This window comes from Panthera tigris, chromosome A2 (assembly GCF_018350195.1).
Source record: "Panthera tigris isolate Pti1 chromosome A2, P.tigris_Pti1_mat1.1, whole genome shotgun sequence".
Lineage (NCBI taxonomy): Eukaryota > Metazoa > Chordata > Mammalia > Carnivora > Felidae > Panthera > Panthera tigris.
The window spans coordinates 9,821,998-9,848,377 of NC_056661.1; the positions used below are offsets into that span (position 1 = coordinate 9,821,998).

General features: G+C 52.6%; 2 protein-coding genes across 9 annotated transcripts; one reads left to right on the forward strand and one right to left on the reverse strand.

Moving 5' to 3' along the window:
• Window positions 1-4,148, forward strand: NANOS3 (nanos C2HC-type zinc finger 3). The gene is made up of 2 exons (XM_042978345.1): window positions 1-1,875; window positions 3,826-4,148. Exons 1-2 carry the CDS (start codon window positions 1,380-1,382, stop codon window positions 3,891-3,893), a joined length of 564 nt encoding a protein of 187 aa, XP_042834279.1. The 5' UTR covers window positions 1-1,379; the 3' UTR covers window positions 3,894-4,148.
• BRME1 (break repair meiotic recombinase recruitment factor 1) lies at window positions 1,821-26,364 on the reverse strand. 8 transcript variants are annotated; one of them, XM_042978337.1, is made up of 12 exons: window positions 26,300-26,364; window positions 25,934-25,997; window positions 25,458-25,509; window positions 21,270-21,447; window positions 18,235-18,316; window positions 17,885-17,995; window positions 12,729-14,033; window positions 9,286-9,396; window positions 8,955-9,043; window positions 6,845-6,937; window positions 5,554-5,742; window positions 1,821-3,119 (listed from the first exon to the last, which is right to left on the reverse strand). In XM_042978337.1, the coding sequence occupies exons 1-11, from the start codon at window positions 26,329-26,331 to the stop codon at window positions 5,577-5,579; spliced, it is 2,283 nt and encodes a 760-aa protein (XP_042834271.1). In that variant the 5' UTR covers window positions 26,332-26,364; the 3' UTR covers window positions 1,821-3,119; window positions 5,554-5,576. The 8 variants fall into 8 exon arrangements, with proteins under 8 accessions (XP_042834271.1, XP_042834277.1, XP_042834275.1 ...); XM_042978343.1 differs by lacking the exon at window positions 26,300-26,364 and adding an exon at window positions 26,184-26,268; XM_042978341.1 differs by lacking the exon at window positions 26,300-26,364 and adding an exon at window positions 26,189-26,262.
• Between the last annotated feature and the right edge of the window lie 16 nt (window positions 26,365-26,380).

Here is a 26,380-nt window from a genome sequence, read left to right on the forward strand (position 1 = left end):
ATCAACATTCATTGTTGTCGGTGGGTTGTGAGGACGGAGGCCAGACCCACCGAGGGATGAATGTCACTGTGGCTGGGCCGGACACAGCCTGAGGGGAAGGGACTAGGGGATAAGACCCACTCACGCGACGCCCTGACCTCAGCTCCTCACCCCTTGGGGAGGGCTGGCATCTGGGATCCTTATGGACACAAGCCTGATTTGGGGAATAAATCCAGGGGAGTGGGGGGAGTTGGGAGGCACCTGGAAAACCTTCCTGACGGGATAGTGAGCCCTGTTCCCAGAGGACTCAGGACTAGGATTTCTTGAACGAGTCAGTCAACCAATGAATGGGGTGGGCAGGCAGCAGAGCCCCTCTTCTCTGTGTCTAGGTCCTGGGCCCAGCACCCACAGACCTCTGCTTTACCTTTGGTTGCCCACTTAGCACCTCGGTGCCTGCTCATCCCTTCATCTGCCGAGTCTCTGCCCCACCTGGGTAACTCTTGAGGGTCTCATTTGAGGGAGTGGGTGGGGATTGAGGTGCTGGGGGGTCCCCCCTCCGTTAACCCAGCCTGTGCCTCTGCTGCCCCCATAATGTTTTCTCACTTCCTGTCCACCCCAGGGCCAGCACCTAGCCTTAGGGGCTATGGTAACTGGATGGGGGAGACTGGCTTTTGTGTTGTCTTTGTGAAGTATGGGCAGGTGGCCTCATACCTCAGGGTGTTCGTCCATGAAAGTGGTTCCGCTGAAATAGGTGTGAAAGCTCCCTGAGGGACCCCTGAGCTGGGGGTCTTGATCCTTGGCCTTCCCCATGAACCAGGCACCATCCCCCTTCCAGAGACAGCCGGTGCATCATGCGGCTCCCCACCTTCCCCAAAGAGCCCAGGGGCACCCGGCCCCTCCCCCAGCCCAGGGGAAGGAAGACACAAGTTACTAAGTTACTGACTACATCAGTGCTTGTCTTTGGGGTGGGGCTTCCCCCTCCCCTCCCCGTCTCCCTGTGGGGCAGGACTGGCTGGCCTCACAGGCCTCCAAGAGGGGTAGGCAGGGGTAGCCCTCCCCATGCCCCTCTGTGTGGGGGGTGGCTCCCAACTGTGGGTGCCCCCTGCAGCCTGTGTCCTGTCACTCCCCATCACCCCCAGCCCACCTAGAGACCATGTATCCCCTGGCAGGTGCCTTTATGGGGGAGCGGCAGCAAGCCCCCCTGTGACAATGAGGAACCTCCCATGGCCTGCTCCTCCCCCTTCACACTCCCTTGGAGGTATAAGGAGGGAACTGACAGCCCAGACTCCTAGGCTCCACAGAGGGGAAGGGAGGGGCAGAGGACGGGTTAGAAAGCGGAGCTCTGGGCAGGCAAGGCTGCTTCTCTCTGCCCCTCTACCTGGCACACACGCTGCCCAGCTATGGGAACCTTCAACCTATGGACGGATTACCTGGGTTTGGCACGCCTGGTCGGGGCTCTGCGTGGGGAAGGGGAGCCTGAGACCAGGCTGGACCCCCAGCCACAGCCAGCTCCAGGGCCAGGGGGTCAGAGGCCCAGCCCGGAATCTTCAGCAGCTCCTGAACGCCTGTGCTCTTTCTGCAAACACAACGGAGAGTCCCGGGCCATCTACCAGTCCCACGTGCTCAAGGACGAGGCCGGCCGGGTGCTGTGTCCCATCCTTCGTGACTACGTGTGCCCTCAGTGCGGCGCTACGCGTGAGCGTGCCCACACCCGTCGTTTCTGCCCGCTCACTGGCCAGGGCTACACCTCCGTCTACAGCTATACCACCCGCAACTCAGCTGGCAAGAGGGTATCCCGGCCTGATAAGGCGAGGATGCAGGACTCGGGGCATCGCAGAGGAGGAGCAGCAGGCGCGGGAGCAGCGGGCGCGGGAGCAGCGGCGGCAGCCTGTGCAGGTGGCTGGGGAGACCCGCTGTGGAGGGGACCTGCCCCAGGCTGTGGCTGAGTCCTTCGGGGCCTCTATGAAGTGGGGTTAACCCAAGCACCCACTTTAGAGGGGTGGGGGGAGATGATCTGTGTAGAAACTTTAGAGCAATATTCTATAAGTGTTGCCCAAAGTGAGTAAACTGGGGCTGGGAGTAACTTGTGGCCTTGGGCAAGACTCTCCCTCTTTGGGCCCATGTGGGAAACGCCTTCTTTTCCAGGCATGGGGGGGATCTGTCGGGGAGGCTGTGGGCACTAGTAGTGGGATCTGCAGTTAGGTATAGCAGGGGCTCCAGTCCTGCTTGGCACTTAGGAGCTGTGTGGCCTGAGAGAAGTTCTCAGCGTCTCTGAACCCTGGCTTCTTCATGCTCCTCCTCTGTTCACTCTTTCGCCAAACAGCTTGGGTGTCTGTTTTGTGCTGAGTGCTGGGCAGGGTCAGTGATGTGAAAATGTAGATGGGAGAGCGGCATTTCAGAGAGTGTGATGAGTGCTGAATGGGAGAGTCCGGAGGAAGCACCTGGATCCGGATGGAGGGGTCCAGGAGGGCTTCCTGGGGGAAGTGACTTTTGAAAGTCTAATTCAGTTTGATGGAGTGCTGAGAAGTGTGGCCCAGGCATCGGAGCTCGTTCAGGAACCCAGTGAAGTCAACGTATCTGGGACAGAATGTGTGTGCATGTATGGTGGAAGAGGTGTCAGAGACTTGGGGGGGACAGCACAAAAGCCTTACAAATCTTGGACTTGGGTACTAGGGAGCCACGGAAGGGGCAAGACCAGGTCTGCATGTTAACAGTATGTTAGACCGTGGTAGGCTGGACTGTCGGGACAGATTTCAGAGTGTTAGAAGGCAGGAAGGAGGCTGGTCCTCCAGGCAAAGGTGTCAAGGCAGCAAGGAGGGAGAGACCCAGCATCCAGGGAAACGTCAGGTTGTATGTGGATCAGCTCAGGAGGGCAGCTGGGGCATAAGTTTATGAGAGCTTTGGCTGAAGCCTCCCTGAGGTCTAAACTGGCCCCACACTGCCTGGCTCACCCCATGGGTCACCCCAGAGCGATCATCAAATGTGGATTCCATTTCTGCAGGTCTGGGTGGGGCCTGAGCACCTGCATTTCTAACGAGCTCCCAGCCAGGCAGGAAGGCCAGGGACCAGGCAGGCCGCAGGCTCGGTGTAGTTCGAGTTTACGTGGCAGCAGTTATTACAGATGCGAAAGGCCTCAGCTCCTGTGGGGTTTTAAAACAAATCGTTTTAGCAACTTTAATTGCTTTTGTGGAAGATGGCTAACAGAAGAGGCAGGTCCGACTGGGCCATATTGTTGCCCATTTGGGTGCCCGATGTGGGTATAGCCTCTTCCATCAGAGTGTGAGCTCCTTGAGGGAAGTGACTGGGCGGGACCATCTCACCCTCACCCCCAGAAGCTGTGCAGGCAACATTTGTCCAAAGAGATGAGTCCCTCCAGCAGAAGACCATATTCCCCAAGAGATGCAGTGAAGTCCAACTGGGAAATGGGGGAAGCCGAGGGTACATAGAAATGATGGCCTCAGAATTTGCTTTTTTTCCCCTCTTAAGTGGGAGGGAATAGGAAAACTCCCCAGGTTTGGAGGGTGGGGTGGAGCAGCCCTCACCACAATATTGGCAGAAAGGCCAGCCTCCTGTAACATTCTGGGTGTAACAAATGTGGAGTCCCAGAGCCCTACAGCCGCAAGGGGGCAGCGCAGCCAGCCAGAGTGGGAGTTTCCGGGCTTTGTATCCAGCTCTGGGTCCCACCCTGGGCTGTCCTGATCTGGCGGTCACAGGGATGCTATTCCAGGAGCGGCCCCCAGGTGGCGCCAGAGCCCCGGCAGCCTTGAAGTTTGAACGAGGACTTGGAGAGCCTTGAATCATACCCTATTATCGTTTTTCTCCTTCCCTCCGCTTTTTAAAATCCAGGTTCCAAAGGTGCTGGGAAGTCTTCTGGACCTTCACCCTCTTCCTGCTGTCCCTCCACTTCTGCCTAGGAGACTGGTGCAGGGAGGATGGAGATGCTGCCTTCCCCTGGGTGTGGGGACCCAAGCTCGATGGAAGATGTATTTTGGGGAAGGTCCACTTTGCAAGGACCTGCCCCTGGGCCCTTCCCCCAGCCTGGAGGCCTGGCTCAGAGAGCAGGGCCTGGGAGCACAGCTGAAAGAGCCCCCCCATGAGGAAGGAGGTGGCTGTCAGTCACCCTGGCCCTCCCTCCCCAGCACTGGCCACCCACTCAGCACTCAATAAATGCTTATGAATGGATCAGCGTCAGAAGAGGCCAGGTCTTGGGACAAGGTAGTGTGAACAGCTCCAGAGGGGATGGGGCACCTCTTTTCTATTCTCAATGGGAGTGGGCACCACAGGGTGGCAGTCCAGCACCTGAGCACGGCACGTGCTGCGCGGTTAGCACCCTGAAGCCATTTCTGTGATGTTTGGTATTTTTGAACTCCCTTCCAGCCGTCTCTCACACACTGACATGCCAAATGGGCAGAATCCTCCACCCTGGAGGTGGGGGCTTGATAGGAGACTGTCCCTCCCCCTCCTCCCCAGATCATCCTGACCAAGGAGGCCCTCAGTGAATGTTTAGGTCATCACAGATGTCCCAGCAGCCAAGGCCATGAAGTCACATGCCAGACCCTTCAGAACAGGGAAGGACTTCTTGAGGGGGTTGGCAAAGAATGGGAATATGTCCTGGGGGGTTGGGCCAGCCAAGGCCTTGGGCAGAAGGCATCGTGGCTTTGGCTCTGCTTGGGCAGGGGAGGGAGATCTGTCCCTACCAGGTAGTGTGATCCAGTTCTCCTGGGGCAAAGGCTGAGCTTGTGGGAATCCCCACTCCCTGTCTGCTCCCCTGGCCTCCAGAGGGCAGCAGGTGGCAAGTGTCTGTCTAAATTCTTCCCCCAAGCCAAGGGCTGGCCTGGGGTCTGGGGTTCCATCCCTAGCTCACACGGTCTCCCAGAGTTGGGTGGAAGCGGGATTTGGATTTTGCAGGTCCCCTCTGGCCCTTGGCTTTTGGACGTGGACCAGGACCCGAGGCCACCCAGGAGGAGGGCTGGGGATGGGAGATAGTCCTTGAGGACAGCCTGGTCCCTCTGCTTGGAGAGGGGAGGGAAGGAGGAGGAAGAAGACCCAGAGAAAGGCTCCTTAGCAGCCCCAAGAGTTTCAAACTGGGTTAGGGGACACAACATCCCAGCCACCCCCAGCTGCTTGTAAGTGCTCGTTGTATAGGCCAGAGCTGCTGGCACTTGAGACCCAGGGTACCAGGAGAAGGGGCATGTCCAGACAGGTTCAAGGAAGAAGCTGCACATCCAGCCAGGAGAAGGGGGACCATGACCCACCTTGTTCTCCTCCAGCATGGGGTTTCCTGGGGTCTAAGAAGGCAGTAGGAGGGGATCTCTGCCTTGACTATAGGAAATGGGTGCAGGAATCACAGGTCAAAGGACTAATGAAGTCTCCAGTCTGGTCAACCTTTTGGTGACCAATTTAATTGAAGCATCGTGTTCTGTAAAATGGGTTGGACAGCAGCACCTGCAGCCACTAGCTGTGTTTGTATCAGTTAACAATCCCCCAGGACTGCCTCCTTCCAGTCTGGGGCCTAGAAGCAGCTTTTTCCTTGGGGGATGGGTAAGGCCATCTGAGCTCTCAAAGCGAACCTACCAACTCCGCAGTTGGGTGATCAACTATGATGTCTCAGTGGGCTTGTTGCCCCACAGATCCGGGTGTGTGTGTGTGCTTGGATGTGTACACACACATGGACACACAGCCACCCACTCCTGGAGACTGACACTTAGCATCTTGTGGGGACCCCTTGATTCACAGGGCCCGGCAGTGGCCCAACCTGCCTTCCTGGGGAGGATGAGAAGTAAAAGGAGAAAGAGGTGGTTAGGGAGGTTTGTGGGCAAAACATAAGGAACTGAAAATGCCTCAAACCCCAAACAACAGGTCCAGATCCACACTAGGGAATCATTTATTAATGCTCTAACCAGAACAAATAAAATGGAAATCTGGAGAAAAACAAAGGTACCGCCAACAAAGGGAACCCTTTTCTCCTCCAGGAAAGAAACAAATTCTGAACCTCCCATAACCTGAGCTAAAGAACTGAAATTTGCAAATCCAGATAAACGTCCTGGCAGCTATGGGCCCTGCTCAGAGCAGCTGGCTTCCTGAGTGTTGGGGGCACAGTCAGCCTCCAGCCTCCTGCCTCTGGCCTTTGCTGCAGCCCCAGGGAGGAGCAGGTCCCCTCCCGAACCAACTCCCAAGGGAGGCTATTGACTGAGGCCTGGCCTCCTGTGTTTCCCATGGAAAGCTGACTTCTGGGTAGGCTGAGGGAAGGTTTCTGGGGCCCACTGGGGAAACGCTGGAGCATCTTCTAGGGTAAACCAGGGGGCACACACGGCCTGCAGGCTTTCCGGGGTCTGCCGAGGGATTGTTTCCAGCTGTTTGGCAGGAGTACCAGGCACTTCTGGGGGCCAGCGCAGAGGAAACACGCATAGACACTGTGAGCTTGCACACAAGTGTGCGCACAGGGCGCTCCTGAGGTGGTCTGGAAGTAATCTACAAATCCCTCCAGGATCGCTCCCCTGGAGGGAGATTCCCAGCTCCCTTTGATGTGTAGGGTGCCGGCGCTTTCCCTGCTGGCCTTGCCTTCCTGTAGTTGAGGCGCCTGAAAGCCTCCAGGTCCCGGTGGGTGCTCATGATCAGCCGGCTGCAGGGAAGTGCCAGCAGGAGCTGTGCTCCACCAGACGTCCGTGCGAGGACCTCACCTCTCATTCGGGCACAAGTGGCTGCTCACTCTCCCACACAAGCTCACACACCTACACACTCACGGGTCATGGACACGCACACAGGCAGATGCTGGCACTGGGCCCTCCCCACCACCCTCCAAGGCCCTGTCCCCTCTGCCACCCCTCCCACCCCACTCATCCGTGGATCCCTACCCAATGCTTACTTCAGGTTGGAGAGCTCAACGACAAGGCCACGCACGGTGTCTGTTGCGTCCTCCATCCTGGCAGCTTCGCAAGCTTTGATCCCTACACAGGTCCTGGGGGAGAAGGGAGGGATGACATGAAGCCTGACCTCACTGGACAGCTCTGTCAAAGTCTGTTCTGGGGGCTTTTGCTGGGCCTGGAGCGGTCTTCTCTGGATGTTAATACCTTTTACAGATACGAAGCCACCACAGGCAGAGCCCTCATGGCCAACCTGGCTAGCTGTACCATGAGAAGCACACTCAGAATCCAGCCGCCTCCCCACCACCTTGGTCCTTGTCTGGACAGCTGCCACAGCCTCCCTGGCCCCCAGTTCCTGCCCCTACAGCCTGTCCCCCGTTCAGTGCTGGGGTGGGGTGGGCTGTGAAAATGGAAACCGGGTCGGGCCCAGTGCCCCTCCCTGCAGCCCTGCACCATCTGCCAGCACCTCCAGACCCCATCCCCTCCTTCTCATTCCCTTCCCCCCCTGTTCCAGCCACACTGAATTCCTGGCTGTTCCCTGAGCACTTCTTAGGGCCCTGGAATGTTCTTTCCCAAATATCTCCTCCTGGTGGGGGGAGGGGGCCTTCCCTGATCACCACTGTAAATTTTTAACCCCTTCCTCAGTCTTTTTCTTAACACTTCACCATCTGACTAATTTGCTGGTCTCTCACCCTCCCACCCCCACCAGATGGAAGTTTTGTGTTTTGTCCCACACGGCCTCCCCCATGCCCAGAGCAATTCCTGGAAGAGCTGGCACTGGATGGCATTAGTATCTATGGAAGGGTAGATGCACCACAGCACCCACTGTAAACTAACACACGTGGCCTGCGGGTGTGGGCAGTGGGCTGCCCTCCTGGACTCCAGCCAACAGCTGTTCCTAAATCCTCCCACACCCCAGCTTGGCAGCGTCTGCTGGGCTGTCACTGTGGGAACTCCAGTTCTGCCCCACCCGCCTCGGTCACCCTGAGCTGGCTTGCCTTAGCCTCTGCACGTCCCACTCAGCCACAGGCCACTAAACCAGACCCATGACCTGCCTGGGGCTTCCAGTCATCCATGTGGGTCATATCAGAGGCCACTGGAGATTCACAACATGAATCTCTCTCCTCTTTGCTCAAGCAATAGTAGGGCCACTGTGACTAAACCGCCACCGATCCCCTTGCAGTGTGTGTGTGTGTGTGTGTGTGTGTGTGTGTGTGTGTGTGTGGCAACACGTGGTACAACAGGTACTATTTACAGATGTTATGCATGGGTAAGAGGTGGGAACGTGGCCACCTCTATCCTGAGGATGAGGGGGAGGAGGAGAAAAAGGAAGGAGACAAATTCTGCCAAGGGCTGTGTCTCTCACCCCTCCTCCACACTTGCCAGCCAGAAACAGAAACTTGGCCATGAATAATCGATAAGCTGCAGCCTCTGCAGAGAGGCCAGTTCAAGTACAAGGTAACAGGAGAGGACTGGCTCAGTGTTAGCGCCTGGCAGGGTGGGGAGAAAGGACACAAAGGGAGGTGATGGGACTGTGAAAGGCTCTGGGGTAGAGACAGAGGACCCCCCCCAACACGCACGCGCATACACATGCTCCATGGCCTGCAGGAGGGAGAAAGTGGCCTCACAGGGGCACAGAGCCAAGTGAGGCGATGGGACCAGTCAGGGACCCTGGAGGGCCAGAAGGTGCCAGAGTGGGGACAGACCCCAAGGTCACATGGGCCAACGGTTCTTAGCCCTGTCTGGGTCCTCTTCCCCTCTAGAGATTGAGGGAAAGCTCTAGAACCTCTCTCCACAAAAAGTACATGGTACGTCACAACAACCCATGGACCTGGGGGCACCTTCCCAGGGGTTCTGGGAAGAGACTGTGGTTTGTCTGTAGATCGATGATCACGATTTTTCCGCTCGTGGGGATCAGGCGACACGCACAGTTTGAAAGATGGGGCTTGGCTCCCTTACTGAGGCCCATCCAGGGCAAGGCAGGCCTATGGTGAGGGAGAGTGTGGGAAGCGCCAGTTCCAGGAAAGCAGTGACGTTTTCCCCTCCCAGGCACTTAGGGACAACCGGTACTGGGGCAAGGGTCCTGGGTCAGCCTCCCCCCATCATGTCTACCTCAGCTGGAAGTCAGTGAGGGGGCCTCCATCAGCATGTGGGCTTGTGCCAGGCCAACAAGAGTCCAGCCTGCTCCCCAGAGGAAACAACTGTGAAGAGAGAGCACACATATGAATGACCTAGCTGTGAGCCCTGCACAGGGAAGGGTCATGCAGGGGACCTCTCGGCTCCTCCGGGCCATGTCAGGGACACGGAGGCAGAGAATCCTGCAGAACAGTGGTGTAGGGAAGGGACGGGATGCCGTAACAGCTAGACCCTGGGGCCGCCAGCCCCGGCTGCTCTCCCCACCTCCCCATTCCAAAAGAGCAGACAGGGCAATGTGGGGCCTGACCCTGGTGTCCCCTGCCGGGCCTGTGCTTTCTGAAGGGCTGATCTGTGCTGGCAGATGGCTCTGTCTCTGATGGCTGAGGTGTAGCACTGTCTCCTGCTCATCCTGCAGTATCTGGAAAGATAGAGAGAAGACCCCCAGTAATGGTGACTGGGGTGAGGTGGGCATCTGGTGTTGAGGGGAAGAGGTCACCAGGTTTCATGTCAGGGAGAGATTTTGCAAATACATTTTAAGGGAAAATTTATAATTAATAGGGGAGAAAGCCAGATAACCCTGAGAAGTTTAAGTTTCTAAATGTCAACGGTGGTTTAACTTTCATGGAAAATGTCAGGCTCAATCATGGAGGTGACATATCTCCCTCTGAAAAGAGGCAAAGAGGCTGGGCAGAGTGGCCGGCCCAGGGCCTCTTCTGGGGGGACCAAAGTCCTAGAGTAAGACGGGACCCGTTCCAAAAGACATCCTTTCAGAACCGAGCCCCTCTCTCCTGACAGCAGTGGGGGATGGGATGAAGGGCTTGAGCTACAGCTTACAGCTGCAAATCGTCCCTGAATCCCAAGGAACAGACGTGAAGAGCTGCTTGTAGCCCAGCGGCTCTCACCAGGGAGGATCACCCCTAGGCACTTCACGCTGGTCGGCACACTTTGGTACTGGGGAAGGTGCTATGGGCGTGCTGTGGGTAGAGGTCAGGAGGGCCACTCAGCACCCTACAGTGCACAGGACAGCCCCACCACACAGAACTATCTGGGGCCAAATGCCAGCAGTGCCGAGTTGGGAAGCCTGTCCAGTTATCTCCCAGGCATCTGGTTGACTTTCATGTAAGTGACTCTGTGGCTTAAAATACAACTTGGCATCACATGTTCACTCAACTCCCTGTGCTGTTCTTGGCCATGAGGAATATTCTCCCTCCTGACAGGTACTACTGCCTCCACCAGGGTTCTGTGAATGTTTGACACAGTGAGGGCAGTTCTCCTCCAGAATGTGCTGGAGGCCACCACTCTAGGACCCAAGAGGGACGTGGAATCAGCTTTTTTTAAGTGACTTACGTGGCGGTGGCCTACAGAGGCCCCAGTGTCTCTGTGGGGAGTGTTACATCTTAAGGGAGCTACTATGAGAAGAAAACACCATAGTTTCCTGTGAGGAGACCTGGGTTTGAAACTGCTCTGTCATTGCTGTGTAACCTCTGGGACACCCCGAGTTGCCTCCTCCGAAGCAGTGCTCATGGCTGTGTCACTGTGAGGGACAGTGGGCAGGCCGCTGCTGCCACTCTCTCCATCTACCTGCACTCTATTCCCAAGTGTGCCTGTCCACGCAGCCTTCCTGCTGGGCCCCATCCAGAAGCTTTCCGTGGGAACCTGCCTGTGCCGGGGTCGCCCCAACTTGTTTGGGAACGCCCATTATCAAAACAAAACGTGCCCAGGCGTCAGCAGCCTTGTCAGGGCAGCGCTTCCGCCCCTGGGGGGCCTGTCAGGTCTGACCACCCTGGCTGTCTGCTGGGTCCCACCACTGCGGATTCCTTGGTGTTTTCAAAGCCCAAAGTCACTGGTGGCCGATCAGGAAGGGCTTGTTCTTTGCCTGCTGGATGCCACTAGATAGCCCAACTGCTCCTTTAGTCACTGCCCAGCAGCCAGAGACTGGGGGTAACTTAGACTACTCTTCTGTCCAAGGGAGGGGTTTATATTTTTCAAGGGATGGGGCTTCAATTATAAAATTTCAGCTGTGCCAGGAGCTGAACGCCCATCTATCCCAGGTACTTGTCTTCAAACGTTATGAGTGGACTGCACGGCGATTGGCTTTCCATGATCTTACTCATCTGGTGATTGAGAAATGGGTGGCACAAGGTACTGGGGGCCCACATGTGGCACCTGGGGCCTGGTCTGAAGCTACCTTGCAGGTAAACATGGTGAAGGGCCAAAGATGACCCTTGGCCATCCCCTGGGAAGGCAGCACCTTGGAGACTCACATTTGCTCAACCCAACCACATTCCCCTCTGTGGCTGGAACAGCTGGCTTTCTTCAGCTAGGCACCAGATGAAATACTAGGCTTGTGTTTCGGGGCCATATTGTATAAAAAAACTCTAAGTGCTGAAATGATAGGGTACAAAATGTTTACTCTGGGAGAGGCAGGTGGGAACAGTACAACCACAAACCTCACAGGGGCAGCGACCACGCCTGATGTGCTGACTCCTGGAAGAGCAGGCTCTTGATAAGCATGTAACTGAATTAATTTTTTTTTAAATTTTTTTAACGTTTATTTATTTTTGAGACAGAGAGAGATAGAGTATGATCGGGGGAGGGTCAGAGAGAGAGGGAGACACAGAATCTGAAACAGGCTCCAGGTTCTGAGCTGTCAGCACAGAGCCCGACGTGGGGCTCGAACCCACGAACTGCGAGATCGTGACCTGAGCTGAAGTCGGACGCTTAGCCGACTGAGCCACCCAGGAGCCCCCTGAATTAACTTTTTAAACATTTCAACAGGACAGCCGAAGAAACAGAGGCCAATGTTTGTGAAGCAAGCTGGGTTCTGTGTTCCAGGACAGGCACAGCTGCAGAATCAGGCCAACCTGGGAACAGACCCAGCCTGCTTCACTCAGCTGCTTCACCTTGGGCAGGTGCCCAACCTCCTTCAGCCTCTTATCCACACCCAGTGTGTGGAAAGAGAACCACCTACCTTCCAGGGTGTGACCACAAAGCACTTAGCCCAGATTCAGGTGTGCCAGTGGTCAGGGATGTGGTGCCTCCCTGGGGGTGGGGCCAAAGCAAGGCTGCCACCTGCCCCAGACAGGTGAATGCCAATGGCCGGTGCAGGCTCAGTAGCCAGGAAAGGTGATTTGGGGCAGCTCTCCCACTGCCTGTTGGGCAGGCAGATCCCTGAAGGAAAGAAAGTCCCTACGAATTCCAGCAGGAAAGCAAAATTCTTGTATATATTTGGAAAAAAAATTCATATCAGGACCCTGAAACGACCCTTAAGATGGGCAAAGGCTCTTTTCAGTTGGAGACTGAAGTCCTCTCCCCCATGCCCAGCTTTGACAACACTGGCTTTTTCAAAGGTACCCCTCAAGGCTTCAGGCATCCTCTTTATATCCTTCAGGCACCTGCAGCCAGGGCCAGGCCCTGAAGCGTGGAGAGGGTGGGCACACCTGGGGGCTGCAGTCAAGGAATGGAGGACCTCCATCAACTCTGCCTGGGCTGACGGAATGCATGTGTGTCACTGCCTGGGGCTCTGCAGTTCCCACACAAACTCCTTACAGAAAGGCAGGACTGTCCTATCTGGAAAATCACGGACTCCATACACACTGAAGCTAAACCTCATTCCCCTAGACCCGTGTGCTGTATAAACAGATGACCACACACCCCAAATTCCCCACCGGTGGGTGCTTTGTGACAGGGCTCATGGCCACTTGACACCTATCTCGGGATGGTCTGGCTATCATGTGGGGAAGCTCTTACCTGCTCAGGTGAGGCTGCAAGGTCAGGGACTTCTAGGGCATCCCGTATCTGGCTGTCTGGCAGGAAGTGAGGTTCCATGGCTGGAGACTCCCCCAAGAGAGCCTGGTCTGCAGAGCCAGGAGGGGGTTCAGACCAGCCTGTGGGATCTTCAGGGGCATCTGGGTGGTCGTGGCAGGCCCTGGTCTCCTGGGAAGGGCCACCCACTGCTTCTCTGTGCACTGGAGGAGCAAAGGCTCCAAGAGACAGATTGAACCAGTCAAGGTCTTCTTTAGGGCTCTGGCTCCTTAACTCAGCTGCTTTTTCACCTTCAGGCTGCAACAGCAAAGGCAGTGCACACATCCCCCCCAGTCCCTCTTCATCCAGGCCAGGCGCCCTTGTTTGATCAACAGGTGGGCCCATTTCTGAGGCTAGAAGACTGGAATCTCCAGCACCTACTATGGGCTCTTTTATCCTGCGATCCAGAGCCAGGGAGCCTAAAGGGCCCCCCAGGATGTTGCCAGGGGGCTTGTCTTCCCACTTGGCCTCCCTTCTGCCTCCTGTCTCCCCAGTGAGAAGTATGCAGCTGAGCAGGGCCCCACTGTGGCCTCCATCAGGGGTCTTCCCACTGGGAGAGGAAGGTGCCCTGGTGTTGGCCTGTTCATCTGGCTTGGCCACCTCTGGAGCCCTCTGTTCTGGCTCAGTGGGGTCTGTCCTCCTGTCTGTGATGACAACGGTCCCAAGGGAGGAGTGACTTGGGCCGCTACAGCTCTGTTCTTCTTCCCTGCTAGTCTTGCTGGGTATCTGCATGGGGTCAGAGAGGGCCTGGTCTGCAGATCCGGGCTCTGGGCCCTGAGTGGAGGAGGGACCCAGGACACTGTCTCCTTTTTCTCTGTGCCCCTCAGGCAGGTCAGCCTCTGCTCCCCCTTGGACACCTGCTTCCTGGAGGCTTCCTCGGTCTGGCTCCTTCTCTTCAGCATCACTGCTCAGCAGGAGCCCTTTCTGGCCACGATAGCCTAGAACCCAACATCCCTTCCTGCTTTCACCATCCGGTGTATTGGTTCCTTGCTCCGACAGGTGGTCCTGGCTGGCCCTCTCTGAGGCCAAGGGTACCGTCCCCCGTTCTGGAGAGACATTGGTGGAAGCCGAGGGCGGAGAATCCCCACTTCCAGGCACAGGTGTCATGGGGTTTTGGTCTCTGTGTTCAGGGTGAGTGCTGTCTACCTGGGTCTGGGCTCCCAGCTCCCTGGCCTCCCAGGAAGCAAGCCCTAGTGACTCCTCTTGCAGTCGGCTTCTGGCCTGTTGGCTACTGGGCCCTGGCGGTGTTTCCTATGGAGAGTAAAAGACCCAGCCTTGAGCCTTCAATAATCAACTAAAATTTTTTCTAGTTGTAACTATACCTGTACAAAGTCTCAGATGTTACACATGGTGCACCCAGTACCATTCAGTACCAGTGCTGGGCATAGTTAGACCCAGGGGCTGGAGTGGGGACCAGAAGCAGAGGAATCCCTCTTTCCATCAGCTCCTTCTTCCCACCAACACTGCCTCTTGGACAGATCAAGGATATAAAAATCAAGGGGGCCTGTGGATTGTGTCAACGTCAACTGACCGGTGTTGGCAATGGATGCTAGTTAGAAGATGTTACCACTGGAGGAAACTGGAGGAGAGCACACAAGGACCTCTCTGTACTGTTTTCTTTTCTTTTTTTTAATTTTTAAATGTTTTTATTTATTTTTGAAGGAGAGAGAGAGAGACAAAGCATGAGCAGGGGAGGAGCAGAGAGAGAGAGAGACATAGAATTCATAGCAGGCTCCAGGCTCTGAGCTGTCAGCACAGGGCCCGATGCGGGGCTCGAACCCACGAACTGTGAGATCATAACCTGAGTCGAAGTCGGACGCTTACCCGACTGAGCCTCCCAGGCGCCCCTGTACTGTTTTTGTTTTCAATTGTGGTCTAATACGCATTATATAAAACTCACCATCTTAACCAGTAAGTATACAGTTTAGTGGCATAAAATACATGTACACTGTTGTGCAACCGTCACCACCTTCCAACTCCAAGACTCTTTTCATCTTCCCAAGCTGAAATTCTGTCCCCATTAATCCCTGTCTCCCAGCCCTGGGCATCCAAGCATCGAGCGTCTACTTTCTGCCTCCACGGATTTGACTCCTCTAGGGACCTCCTGTAAGTGGAATCCTATAGTATTTATCCTTTTGTGGCTGGGTTATTTCACTCAGCATAATATTGCCCAGTTTCATTTATGTTGTAGCTTTTATCAGAATGTTTTTGCTTTTTAAGGCTGAATAATATCCTATTGTATGGATATGCAATATTTTGTTTATTCATCTACCAGTGGACACTTGGGTCCATAGTATTTTTGCAATTTTTTATGAGCCTATAATTATTTCAACATAAAAACTTAAGGGACACCTGGGTGGCTCAGTCAGTTAAGCATCTGACTTTGGCTCAGGTTATGATCTTGTGGGTTCGTGAGTTCAAGCCCACATCAGGTTCTGTGCTGATAGCTCATAGCCTAGAGCCTGCTTCAGATTCTGTATCTCTTCTCTGTGCCCCTCCCCCACTTGCACTCTCTCTCTCTCTCTCTCTCTCTCTCTCTCAAAAATAAACAAACATTTAAAAAAAAACTTAAAAGAGAGATGGGGTGCCTGGGTGGCTCAATCGGGTAAGCATCCAACTCTTGGGTTTTGGCTCAGGTCATGATCTCATGGTTTGTGGGTTCAAGCCCTGCATCAGGCTCTATGCTGACAGCACAGAGCCTGCTTGGGATTCTTTCTCTCTCCTTCTCTCTCTGCCCCTCTCCTGCTCTCTCTCTCACAATAAATAAACAAACACTAAAAAAAAAACCTTAAGAGAGAGAGGGAGAAGCGAAATGTCCCTAATGGAGACAGAGATGACCAGAACAGGGTGGGAAAGAGGGTTCTGACTGGGACGTAGATAGATATTGTCCCCTAGGTAGATGGCAGCTCAATCCAGGCATTCAGACCTAAACCTGCAGAACCACTGCAGCCCTTGGATCTCCCCCAAGTCGAGACACTGGTATCTGGAATCTCCCTCTGGTATCTCCTCGTGACATCCAATGTCACAGGACCGACACCAGCTCCTGAGTATGCCCTCAGAGGTTCCCTGTTTCAACTACAGCAACTCCATCCTTCAAGCTATTCAGGCCCCAAACCCTGGAGTCAACCCATCACCTTCCTTCCTCTCACAACCATGCCATCAACTCTCCTTTCAAACTGGACTACAAGTAATTACATCTGATAGGTAGGGACTGAGGTCTGTACCCAAGGGCACCCTATAGACAGCGATTGTCCCCCCCTTCCCATGCTTCTTCCATACAGTTATCAGCACTGAGGGAGATGCCTCCTCCACAGTTACCTCCCTACATCAGTCAAGTCCAACCTTTCTAGGAGGGTGTGTGTTGCAAATATCAGAGCATCGAAGGTCATGGCCTGTCAGTCTGGCTTCAGTAAAGCCACTGGCAACCAGCCGCTGAGTTACACATAGCATTTCCTGCACATTTTCAGTCGACAGTGAAGCTAAGACCCCTCTTATTAGTTAGTTAATATTATTATTATTTTTTTTTAATTTTTTTTTTAACGTTTATTTATTTTTGAGACAGAGAGAGACAGAGCATGAACAGGGGAGGGGCAGAGAGAGAGGGAGACACAGAATCTGAAACAGGCTCCAGGCTCTGAGCGGTCAGCACAGAGCCTGACGCGGGGCTCGAACCCACGGACCGTGAGATCATGACCCGAGCCGAAGTCGGACGCTTAACCGACCCAGCCACCCAGGCGCCCCTTTAATATTATTTTTTTAAGTAAGTTCTACACCCAACATGGAGCTTGAACTCACAACCCCAAGATCAGGAGTCTCATGCTCTACCAACTGAGCCAACCAGGCACCCGACCTCTTGTTTGTATGTACGTATGCACGTATGTATTTATTTATTAAGTTTATTTGAGAGAGACAAACATCGCACGAGGCGGGGGAGGGACAGAGAGAGAGGGAGAATCACAAGTAGATTCTGTGCTGCCAGCACAGAGCCCAGCATGGGGCTAGAACTCACAAAGCCGCAAGATCATGACCTGAGCTGAAACCAAGAGTCAGACACTTAACTGACTGAGCCACCCAGGCACCCCCCGACCCCTCTTGTTTTTAAATTACACTTTTTGTGAGATCATTGTAGATTCATATGTAGTTATAAGGAAATGGCAGAAAAAGATTCGTCATGCCCTTTACCCAGTTTCCCCCAGTGGTATCATCTTATATAACTTGAGTATAATATCACAGTCCAGATACCAACACTGATCAAGTCCACCGACCTTATTTGGCTTTCCAGCTTGACTTATGCTTGTTTGTGTGTGTGTATGAAGTTCTACAAAGCTCTCTCAGTGGTGGAGGCTGTGCATCCACCACACAAATAAGATATGGGAAATCTCCAACACAGGGTCCCTTGTGCTGCCACGTGTAGCCACACTCACCTCCCCACCCCACCCTGGTCCAACTCCCTGCAACCACTAACCAACCCATCTCTATAAGTTTCTCATTTCAATAACGTTATGCAAATGAAACCCTACGGTATATAACCTCTTGGGACTGGCTTTTCTCACTCCACATAACGCCCTAGAAATCCATCTAGATTGTTGCGTGTATCACTGGTTTGTTCCTCTTTCGTTGCTGGGTTGTGCTCTATGGTGTGTTCAGCCATTCGCCCATTAAAGGATATCGGGCGTTCTCCGCTGGGGATGCCCATCCCTCACTTTTGTAGGGGCCCCTGTTGCCAGAGACATCATCACCCTGGGAGCTCATGGTAGAAAGGACAAGAAAGTACGCTGTAAGACCCATCCCCTGCCCCCAACCACACAAAAGCTTCCAAGAAGTAAAGGGGTTCAGGGACAGAATGTGGATTGTCTTTCTGCATTTTTACTACTATCATGCAACCTGGGGAAAAGGGCTGTGGCCTTGACCACTTGGGTGCAGGAACAGCTGTCCTGAGCGCCTCACACAGGCGTGGCACACGCTCCACACACATCTGTAGCATCACGCACTGAAAAAGGGCATGCAGACAGATGCAGGTCTAGCCGATGCCAAAGAAAACCAAGGTTGAACTCAGTAGCCAAGGCTGGTCCAAGCAGCTACTGGGTGTCTAACGGGCTCACCTGGCTGATTTTAGGGGTTCCACTCCTGAGGTCCTCTTCCCTCAACTCTGCTGGTCTTGTCACTGTCTTCCTGGACTTTGCAAACTGGGGGACAAACCTCCTGGCTGAATTCTGTGAACCAGATACAAGAACAAAGCAGCAATAAAGATAAGGGCGGAATGAGGTCTCAGAAAACAAACGCCAAACCAGTTCCTTTCTTGCAGCTTCAAATGCAGTCCTTGCCCTCCACTCCATCCCCAGCACACAGTCTCACCAACCTGTCAGCCTGTTGATGCTGAATGGAGATAAGAACTCCAGCTTAAGGGAGGCAGCATTTGTAGTACATATATGAGGCCATAGAACAGGCTCACCTGGGAAAGAGGAAGGGGTGCTGGCTCCTTTTCTGGTTCCCCGAGGAGACTGGCGGGAGCTTGTGCTTCCTCAGCAGGGGAGCTGGGTGGAGAAAGGCAAAACAGAGGTGGTTCTGAAGTTCTGGAAAGCTGTCCGTGCGCGTGGTAAGACAAACAGAATAAATCCAAAGGCAAAGTAGTGCTCAGTCTCCTGCAAGGGAGGTCCTGGAGCACCTGCTTGGAGAGGGTGGGGTGGAGAAGGGGAGCTGCGCCTAGGGTGACATGTGACTGCCAAGAAGGGTGCAGTCTCACATCTAGAATCCAAGCTTCCTACTCTGGCAGCACTTTACCCTTAGAATCCCAGGAATTGGCTCCTGAAATAAGAATAGGATTTCACATTTGGAATGACACTCTAACCCCCAACTCTGCAAATTCCAGAGAAAGGAAGTTGTAGATGCAAAAGACACAATGTCAGAAAAAACAGGAGTACTCATTAATTGCCAAAATGCAGAAACAACTGAGATTGCATTTAGTGGGTGAATGGATAAATAAACTGTGGTGCATCCAGACAATGGAATATTATTCGGCATTAAAAGAAATGAGCTATCAAGCCATGAGAACACAGAGAGGAAGCTTAAATGCGTGTTACTAAGTGAAATAAGTGACCTGAAAAAGCTACATATTGTATGATGGAAACGCTATGACATTCTGGAAAAGGCAAAACTATGAAGACAATAAAAAGATCCGTGGGGCCAGAGTTGGAGAGAGGAGAGATGAACAGGTGGAACGCAAAGAATTTTTAGGCAGTGAAAATACTGTGCATGAGATTCTAATGGTGGATACATGTCATTCTATGTTTGCCCAAACCCACAGAACATACAACACACAGAGTGACCTCTAAAGTAAACTGTGGACTGCAGGTGATTATTATGTGTCAGTGCAGGTTCATCCTGGGTAACAAATGCACAGCTCTGGTGAGTGATCGTGACAATGGGTAAGGCTATGCATGTGTGGGGGCAGGGGTCTATATGGAACTCTCCATTACCTTCTTTCCAATTTTATTATAAACCCAAAGGCCTTAAAAAATTAGGTCATTTTTTTTTTAATGTTTATTTATTTTTGAGAGAGAGAGACACAGCGCAAGGGAGAGGCAGAGAGAGAGAGGGAGACACAGAACCCAAAACAGGCTCCAGGCTCTGCAATGTCAGTGCAGAGCTCGACACGGGGCTTGAACTCACAAACTGCGAGACCATGACCTGAGCCGAAGTCAGACACGTAACCAACTGAGCCACCCAGGCGCCCCCCAAATATTAGGTCTTTTTAAAAAGATTGTGAGACTTATGGTTATATCTAAATAAATGTGGATGTATGTGTTGTTAAAAAAAATCAAAATCTGGAACTAAACCTTCACGATTTCACCTTTATAAGTGGAACAGGAAAAAGTATGAAGATACAGTAACAGGTTTAAACCTTGTCAGGAGGTTATGGAGACAGAATAAATCTAGATACTGACAGCAAGAGTTTGAAAAAATTTTTTTTAATTTTTAATGCTTATTTATTTTCGAGAGAGACAGAAACAGAGTGAGAGTGGGGGAGGGGCAGAGAGAGCGAGAGAGCGAGAGAGCGAGAGAGCGAGAGAGAGAGAGAGAGAGGGAAAGAGAGAGGGAGACACAGAATCTGAAGCAGGCTCCAGGATCTGAGCTGTCAGCACAGAGCCCAACATGGGGCTCGAACCCATGAACTGTGAGATCATGACCTAAGTTGAAGTTCGATGCTCAACCGACTGAGCCACCCTGCCCCAAGAGTTTGAAAATTTTTAATTGGAGTGGATTATTTGGGTGGCTGCTAGGGTACTGGTAAAGATTTCATTTCTCAACATAAATGTGTTAAGCTTGTTGGCTTTGCTTTTTTCTGTTGTACTTCTATGCACATAGAATTTCTTAATTAAACATTTTGAAAACAAAAACAGAAAAAAGAGAGTGGGAACCCACTTCTGTAGGTTCTGACTATTCTTATGGACTTAGACAGTAGGGTGGGCAGTGCCTGGGACCCCATGAGCCCTGCTGGCCTCTCCAGGAGCGTGAAGCACCGTGACATCATGCTACCTGTCTGGGAGAACGGGTTAGCTGTGACATGCGGCCCCTCTTCATAGCCCGCACACCACAGGGCTGCCTTTAGTCTTAAGATTGCAATGACCTGCGACCACACAGCCCCCACCGCCAAAAACAGCTCTGTTGGTCAGACCATGTGCCGCAATTGTTTACTCAGAAAATTTGGTACACTGATCCATGATATTTTCTTTGAAGACTTCTGGTAGCAGGAATCCTCCTCTTAACTCCTGCTAACCCTTTCTACTTTGTTGTAGTTACATGTGGTTTAACTCCATGAATAGACTATGCTCCAGATCTTTCTTTTTCCCCCATTGTGCTTAATTACATATTCCTGAAAATAAAAATAAGGAAGCTGGGAAACCATGGTGGTTAGGAACACAGGAGCCAGACACAGCCAGACCCCAGCCTGCCCTGCACCAGCTCAGTAGCCTTGGGCAAGTAAGTCACTTGACATCTTGAAATTTCAGAGTCCTCACCTGTGACACAGGGATAAAAACTTACCTCACATAGCCACGAGGATTAAACGAACAGACAGACATAAACTGTTTATTATTAGCACACTGTCTGGCACATAATATTTGCTATCCCCTTTCATGGCTTCTTAGTTCGCAGACCCACAACTCCATCGATCCTTTCTTGGTTAAGAAGGAATGTGGGATAAACATGGATTTGACCAGCAGAGGACAAGATGCATTCTATTACCAAGTGACCTTGAAACATTCAAGGTTTTCCTTGCCCGTGGTTAAAATATCAACCTTTCTCCCTGGAAAGGAGGTTCCTAGGAATGGCTTTGAGAAGCAACCTGAGGGGACCTGAACCCGCAGAGGGAGGCGTGGCATTGGATGGGTCATGGTTGTCCCCACGCTTTTGCATCCTGCCTACTGGACGGCTGTGCTGTGCCCACTGTTGGTGGGAAGGCTTGCTGGAATGTTCCAAGCCACCTACCTGGAGGCTGCCTGTACTGGTTCCTCTGTCCTCTGTTCGGCAGAGGGAACAGGTCCTGATCTGCCTTCTGACTCTTCAGGGAGACACAAACAGCCCCACTCAGAACTCTGGGGGGGCCTGCCAGAGTCTCCTAGCCTTGGGTTCTTTGGGAGTTTTGGAGGACGGATTCCTTCTCCACCTAGTTTAGAGAGAAAGGAAAATGAAGGGATGGGAGGTACAAGGAGCAGGCACTTCCATGGCTGACAACCAACATGGCAGGGCCACTGCTGCAACATGAACAAGCTTGTTCCAAGAGCAGGAATCTTGTCCAGGAGCTTAGGTGGCCATGGGATTCAAAGGCTTTTTACCTAAGGACTGGTCATGACTGAGACCAAATCCTGATGTGGCCTGGCACCAAACTACATAAGACAACCTGGTCCAGCCACCTGTCTCTCTGGGAAGGTGGGGAGAGATGTGTACTGGCTTCCTTGAGTCTCAGCTCAAATATTCCTGCAGAGGGCCATCCCTGACTTCTCTATAGGGCACCCCCTATAGAGACCCACGGTCTGTTTCATTCACTTCACAGCTTTTGTTTTTGCCAGTATCTGATGTACTGGTTATTTTCTGTCTCCCTCAATACAACCTGATCCATACAAAGAGGGGTCTATCTCACTCTCTACTGAGTCTCAAGTGCCTAGAAGATCATCTAGTATACCACTGGTGCTCAATAAATACTTGGTACATGATTAAATAAACACACGTGTAAAACAGAGATCACCACCAGGAAACACTGATAGGACTAAATTATGTACCACTCTAGTTTTCTGTGATGCCTGCAGAATATCCATCCTGGGAAAACTGGGACCTACAGTTATCGAGTGCTAGGGAGGTGACATCTCAGCTGCTCCTCGGCCCCTTGAATATCTGCAATACCTTCCCCATCACTGAAAGCAATTAAGAGCCTAACACCTATTTGCTGAATGAAGGGAACACCCTTACACGGAAACTGCCAGTAGTGGCTGACTTGTAATACCTCTCCAAACCTGGCCCCAACCTACTCATTTATTCAAAAAACAAATGATAAAGGTTGAACCTAGACAACTCCATGACAGACGCTATCCTCAGAAGTTGGGTATGTTATGATAAAACTTTGAGGCAGCATCCCACTGTTCTGCCCATCTTACAGATAAGAAAGCTGAGGCACCTGGAGGCCAAGGAATCTGGAAATGGGATCCAGTCAGTCCAACTCCAGAGCCTGCATACTTAAGTGCACTTGAGCATTTATTGAGTACCTACTATGTACCGTGCCTCTGACCAGTGAGAACAAAAAGGCAAACCAGGTGGTCTTTCTGGAGTTCAGTCAGGTAGATCCTTTCCAACCTCAGCTAGAAGTAAACCCACTGAATGAGCCCCCCATCCCCAACATCTATCACTAGGGTCCTCGTTAGCATTCACTTGGCTGTTTGTGCTCCAGTAGACCACTGTGACTTTTCTGTAATTTTTTTGATTCTGTTATGGTTCACGTGTACCCCTTTAGAACTTTACCTTACTGCTGTGTATTTGAATTAGTGCTCCCGGCGAGAAGCAATTTTCTTTCTCCCCTGCCTAGACCCTGAGGGTCATGAGGGCAGGACCTGAGTCTGCGGCACCCTTGGATCTCATCCTTGCCCCGCCTGCCGGTGCACCCTGCTTAGGTGCCCGCGCCAGTGCTGTACTTAGAGCAAGTCTCCAACGAATGCTTCTTACACAAGCATATTCCCACCCTGTGGTCTGCCAAAAAAGGCAAAATCGAGCAGCTTTGTTTATTTGGTTTCTTACGATGCCCAAACACCAGCTCGCTTTACTCATCCAATGGACATGTGTACCAAATAAAAAACAAAAATATCAACAGAAGTGAAGAGCCTCCCATTTCCTTCCTGTGATCTATCCCCACAGGACTAATTTAAGAAAAACTAAGGCAGAACCTTATGTTCAACGCCAAAGGCCAAAGACGTTGGGAGGGAAGGGCTTCTTTCACCACCTGCCAGAATCATCTTCCTCTGTCCCCACCCCTTCCAGGACACACAGAAACAGCTGTCCTGGGCCAGCCTGGGGTCCACCGAGCTAGGGAGGCCACTGCCAAGAGAGGCCCCAAATGACATGCTGTGGGTGGGCCTGGCTGTCCCCAGCTTCCCCCTCCAAGGTCAGTGAAATTCCTGTGTTTCCAAGCAGCCTGTTGCTCATTTCTACACAAAACATTTTCAATCCGTTGCTAATTTTTGTCCCACATAGTTGGGGGGGTGGGGTGGAAATGAGTGCTACTCCTTATGTTCATTAGCCAGTAAGTGATCATTTCTAAACTTCTACGAGGTTTAAGTTATCTTAGACAATGACAGGGAGGTGGTGCTATACTATGTAATGTTGGGTATTTTTCTTTTCGAGTGAAGAAACGTACATGTAGGTTGACAAATAAAGAGGATTGTGATATCCCATAAAGCAAAAAACAGATTATAGGTCGATATGTGTGATGATTCTATTTTCCAGTGAAAACACTATATTGGTGTATATATAGGAAAGTTTGAAACAAGTAGTGTAGCGAGGTTCATTTCTTGGTTTCATATGCAATATTATGATTGATCGTTGTCCTGTGGTTTTGTTGGACATTAACCTCATGGGAAGCTGGAGGTAGGGTAGACAGAACCCTGAACTATTTTTGAAAGTTTTCTGTAAGACCAAAATTACTTTAGAATGAAGTTTTTTTTTTGTTTGTTTTCTTTGTGTGTTTTTTTTTTTTTTTAAGTCTGGGGGGAGAATCACAACAGCAGCATACACTTGTGTATACCTAGGGTCTATCCTCTGTGCTTTACAAATACTAATCCACATGTGAGCTCTAGGGCAGAGTTCTCCACCTCAGTACTGTTGACATTTGAGGCCAGATCATTCTGTGTTGTGGGGGGCTGTCCTGCGCATTCTAGGATTTTGAGCACATCCCAGGCCTCAACCCACTAAATGCCAGTCCCTGCCACCTTCCCCACATATATCAGTTGTGAAAACCAAAAATGTCTGTAGACATTTCCAGTGTCTTCCGAGGAGCAAAAAATCCTCCCACCAGGTTGAGAATCATTGTTTGAATGGACAGGGTAGGTGCCTTTATTATCTTCTATTTACAGAAAGGGGAAACTGAGGCACAAAGTAAGTCATCTGCAATCACAGGGCCAGCATGAGAGCTAGGATGAACCCAGTTTTTTTTTTCTTTTATGTTTATTTGTTTATCTTGAGAGAGAGAGAGAGAGAGAACGCGATCAGAGTAGGGGCAGAGGGAGAGGGGGAGAGAGAACCCCAAGCAGGCTCCGTGCAAATCCCAGCACAGGGCCAAAATGTAGAGTTGGACACTCAACAGAATGAGCCACCCAGGCTGCCCTCAACCCAGGATTTTGGTTCCAGAGTGAAACACTTAGCCACCAACCGATGACCCTGTAGTATATCAAAGACCTTGTAGTTGGGGGCACCTGGGCGGCTCAGTCGGTTGAGCGTCTGACTCTGGCTCAGGTCGTGATCTTGTGGTTCATGAGTTCGAGCCCCACGTCGGGCTCTGTGCTGACAGCTCGGAGCCTGGAGCCCGTTTCAGATTCTGTGTCTCCCTCTCTCTCTGCCCCTCCCCGGATCCCACTTTGTCTCTCTCTCTCAAAAATAAATAGACGTGAAAGGGGCACCTGGGTGGCTCAGTCGGTTAAGCGTCCAACTTTGGCTCAGGTCATGATCTCGCGGTCTATGAGTTCAAGCTCCGCGTCGGGCTCTGTGCTGACAGCTCAGAGCCTGGAGCCTGCTTCCGATTTCTGTGTCTCCCTCTCTTTCTGCCCCTTCCCCGTTCATGCTCTGCCTCTGTCTCAAAAATAAATAAACTTAAAAAAAATTAAAAAGTTAAAAAAAAATAGACGTTAAAAAAAAAAAGACCTTGTAGCTCTATTCACAGGTTGTCTCTGAGAGCGCACCCCTGCCTTAAGCTTGTGGGATCCCACCCGAGGGTGGAGGAAACTCCAGAAAGCTTTCACTTTTTTTTTACCATATGCACTTTCCACAATTCATACTTTTCTCACCAGCTCGTATGAAGTCACTCCCCCCGCCCAGGGGCTTGGTGGGGTCGCGTTAGCATTTCTACAACAAACAGACCCACGTCCTCCTGTAACCGGAAGCAGCAATAAAGACGTGTCAACTTGAGTGTCCAAATACCTGAAGTCCGAAGCTTTTTCCTCTTGGTCATTTTATCCCTCCTTTGAGAAATCTGAAAATGAGCAGAATCCCATCGTTGTAAGCAGTCCCTGCCCCTGGGTACAGCCCCAGTGACCTTGGCTGAGGGCAGAAGCCACCCTCCCCGCACCTTGGCCCATCAGGCTGCCGGGATGCGGGGTGGGGGCAGGGGGTGGGGGGGACGGGAGTGGGGGGAGGTCAAGCTGGGCCCCGAGGGAACATGGTGGGGGGGAGTCACAGCCACCTCAGGCCACGGCCCGCCCGCCTGGGAAGCCCTGGGGACACGGCTCTAGTCCCCACGTCGGGGCAGAACATGGGAAGCCCCGTCCCTCTCCGCTCTGGTCGGAGGCCCTTCCAGGGACACCCGAGGACCCTGGAAGGAGCCACCTGGGGCCCTTCAAAGGGTCAGGGAGCCCTGTGGGGGATGCCTGGGGCCGTCCAGACAAGCCGACACCGACCTGGGCCACAGAAGTTGTCAAGGTCACTCTGTCCTTATCAGGAACCGGGTAGGTCTGCCTGGATCTGTCGGGGAACAACTCGGTTAAATTACTTGCATTAGAATTTTCTGAGAAAATGAAGGGCAAAAGTTGGCCCTCACGGAGGCCGGGGGTCTGGCGCTGACTGTGGGGGGGGGGGGGGGGAAGGGCGGAGAAGGCCCGAAGCCCGAGCGCTGTGGGCCCGACTTCCGGGGGCCGGACCCACACTAACCCTACCCCGGCCACCTAAAAGTATGGACTGTCCAGACCCGGGCCGCCAGGAGAGGCCAGAGCCCGCAGGTGGCCGCGCGACGCCGCGAACCGCGCGGCCGACACCGCCCCTCACACCTGCGCGCGCGCTCCACCTCTTTCCCGCGCATTCACGGCACCGCCGTGCGCAGGCGCGATGGCAGTACCGCCCCCGCACAC

Excerpts from the sequence above, each read along its gene's own strand:
- NANOS3 (XM_042978345.1), top strand. The coding sequence starts at position 1,380 with ATGGGAACCTTCAACCTATGGACGGATTACCTGGGTTTGGCACGCCTG. Across the intron at positions 1,876-3,825 it reads AGCGGCGGCAGCCTGTGCAG|GTTCCAAAGGTGCTGGGAAG; the intron begins GTGGCTGGGGAG and ends TTTAAAATCCAG.
- BRME1 (XM_042978337.1), bottom strand. The coding sequence starts at position 26,331 with ATGCGCGGGAAAGAGGTGGAGCGCGCGCGCAG. Across the intron at positions 25,510-25,933 it reads TGACAACTTCTGTGGCCCAG|ATTTCTCAAAGGAGGGATAA; the intron begins GTCGGTGTCGGC and ends GCTCATTTTCAG. Across the intron at positions 6,938-8,954 it reads CTCACTGACTTCCAGCTGAG|GACCTGTGTAGGGATCAAAG; the intron begins GTAGACATGATG and ends CTTCTCCCCCAG.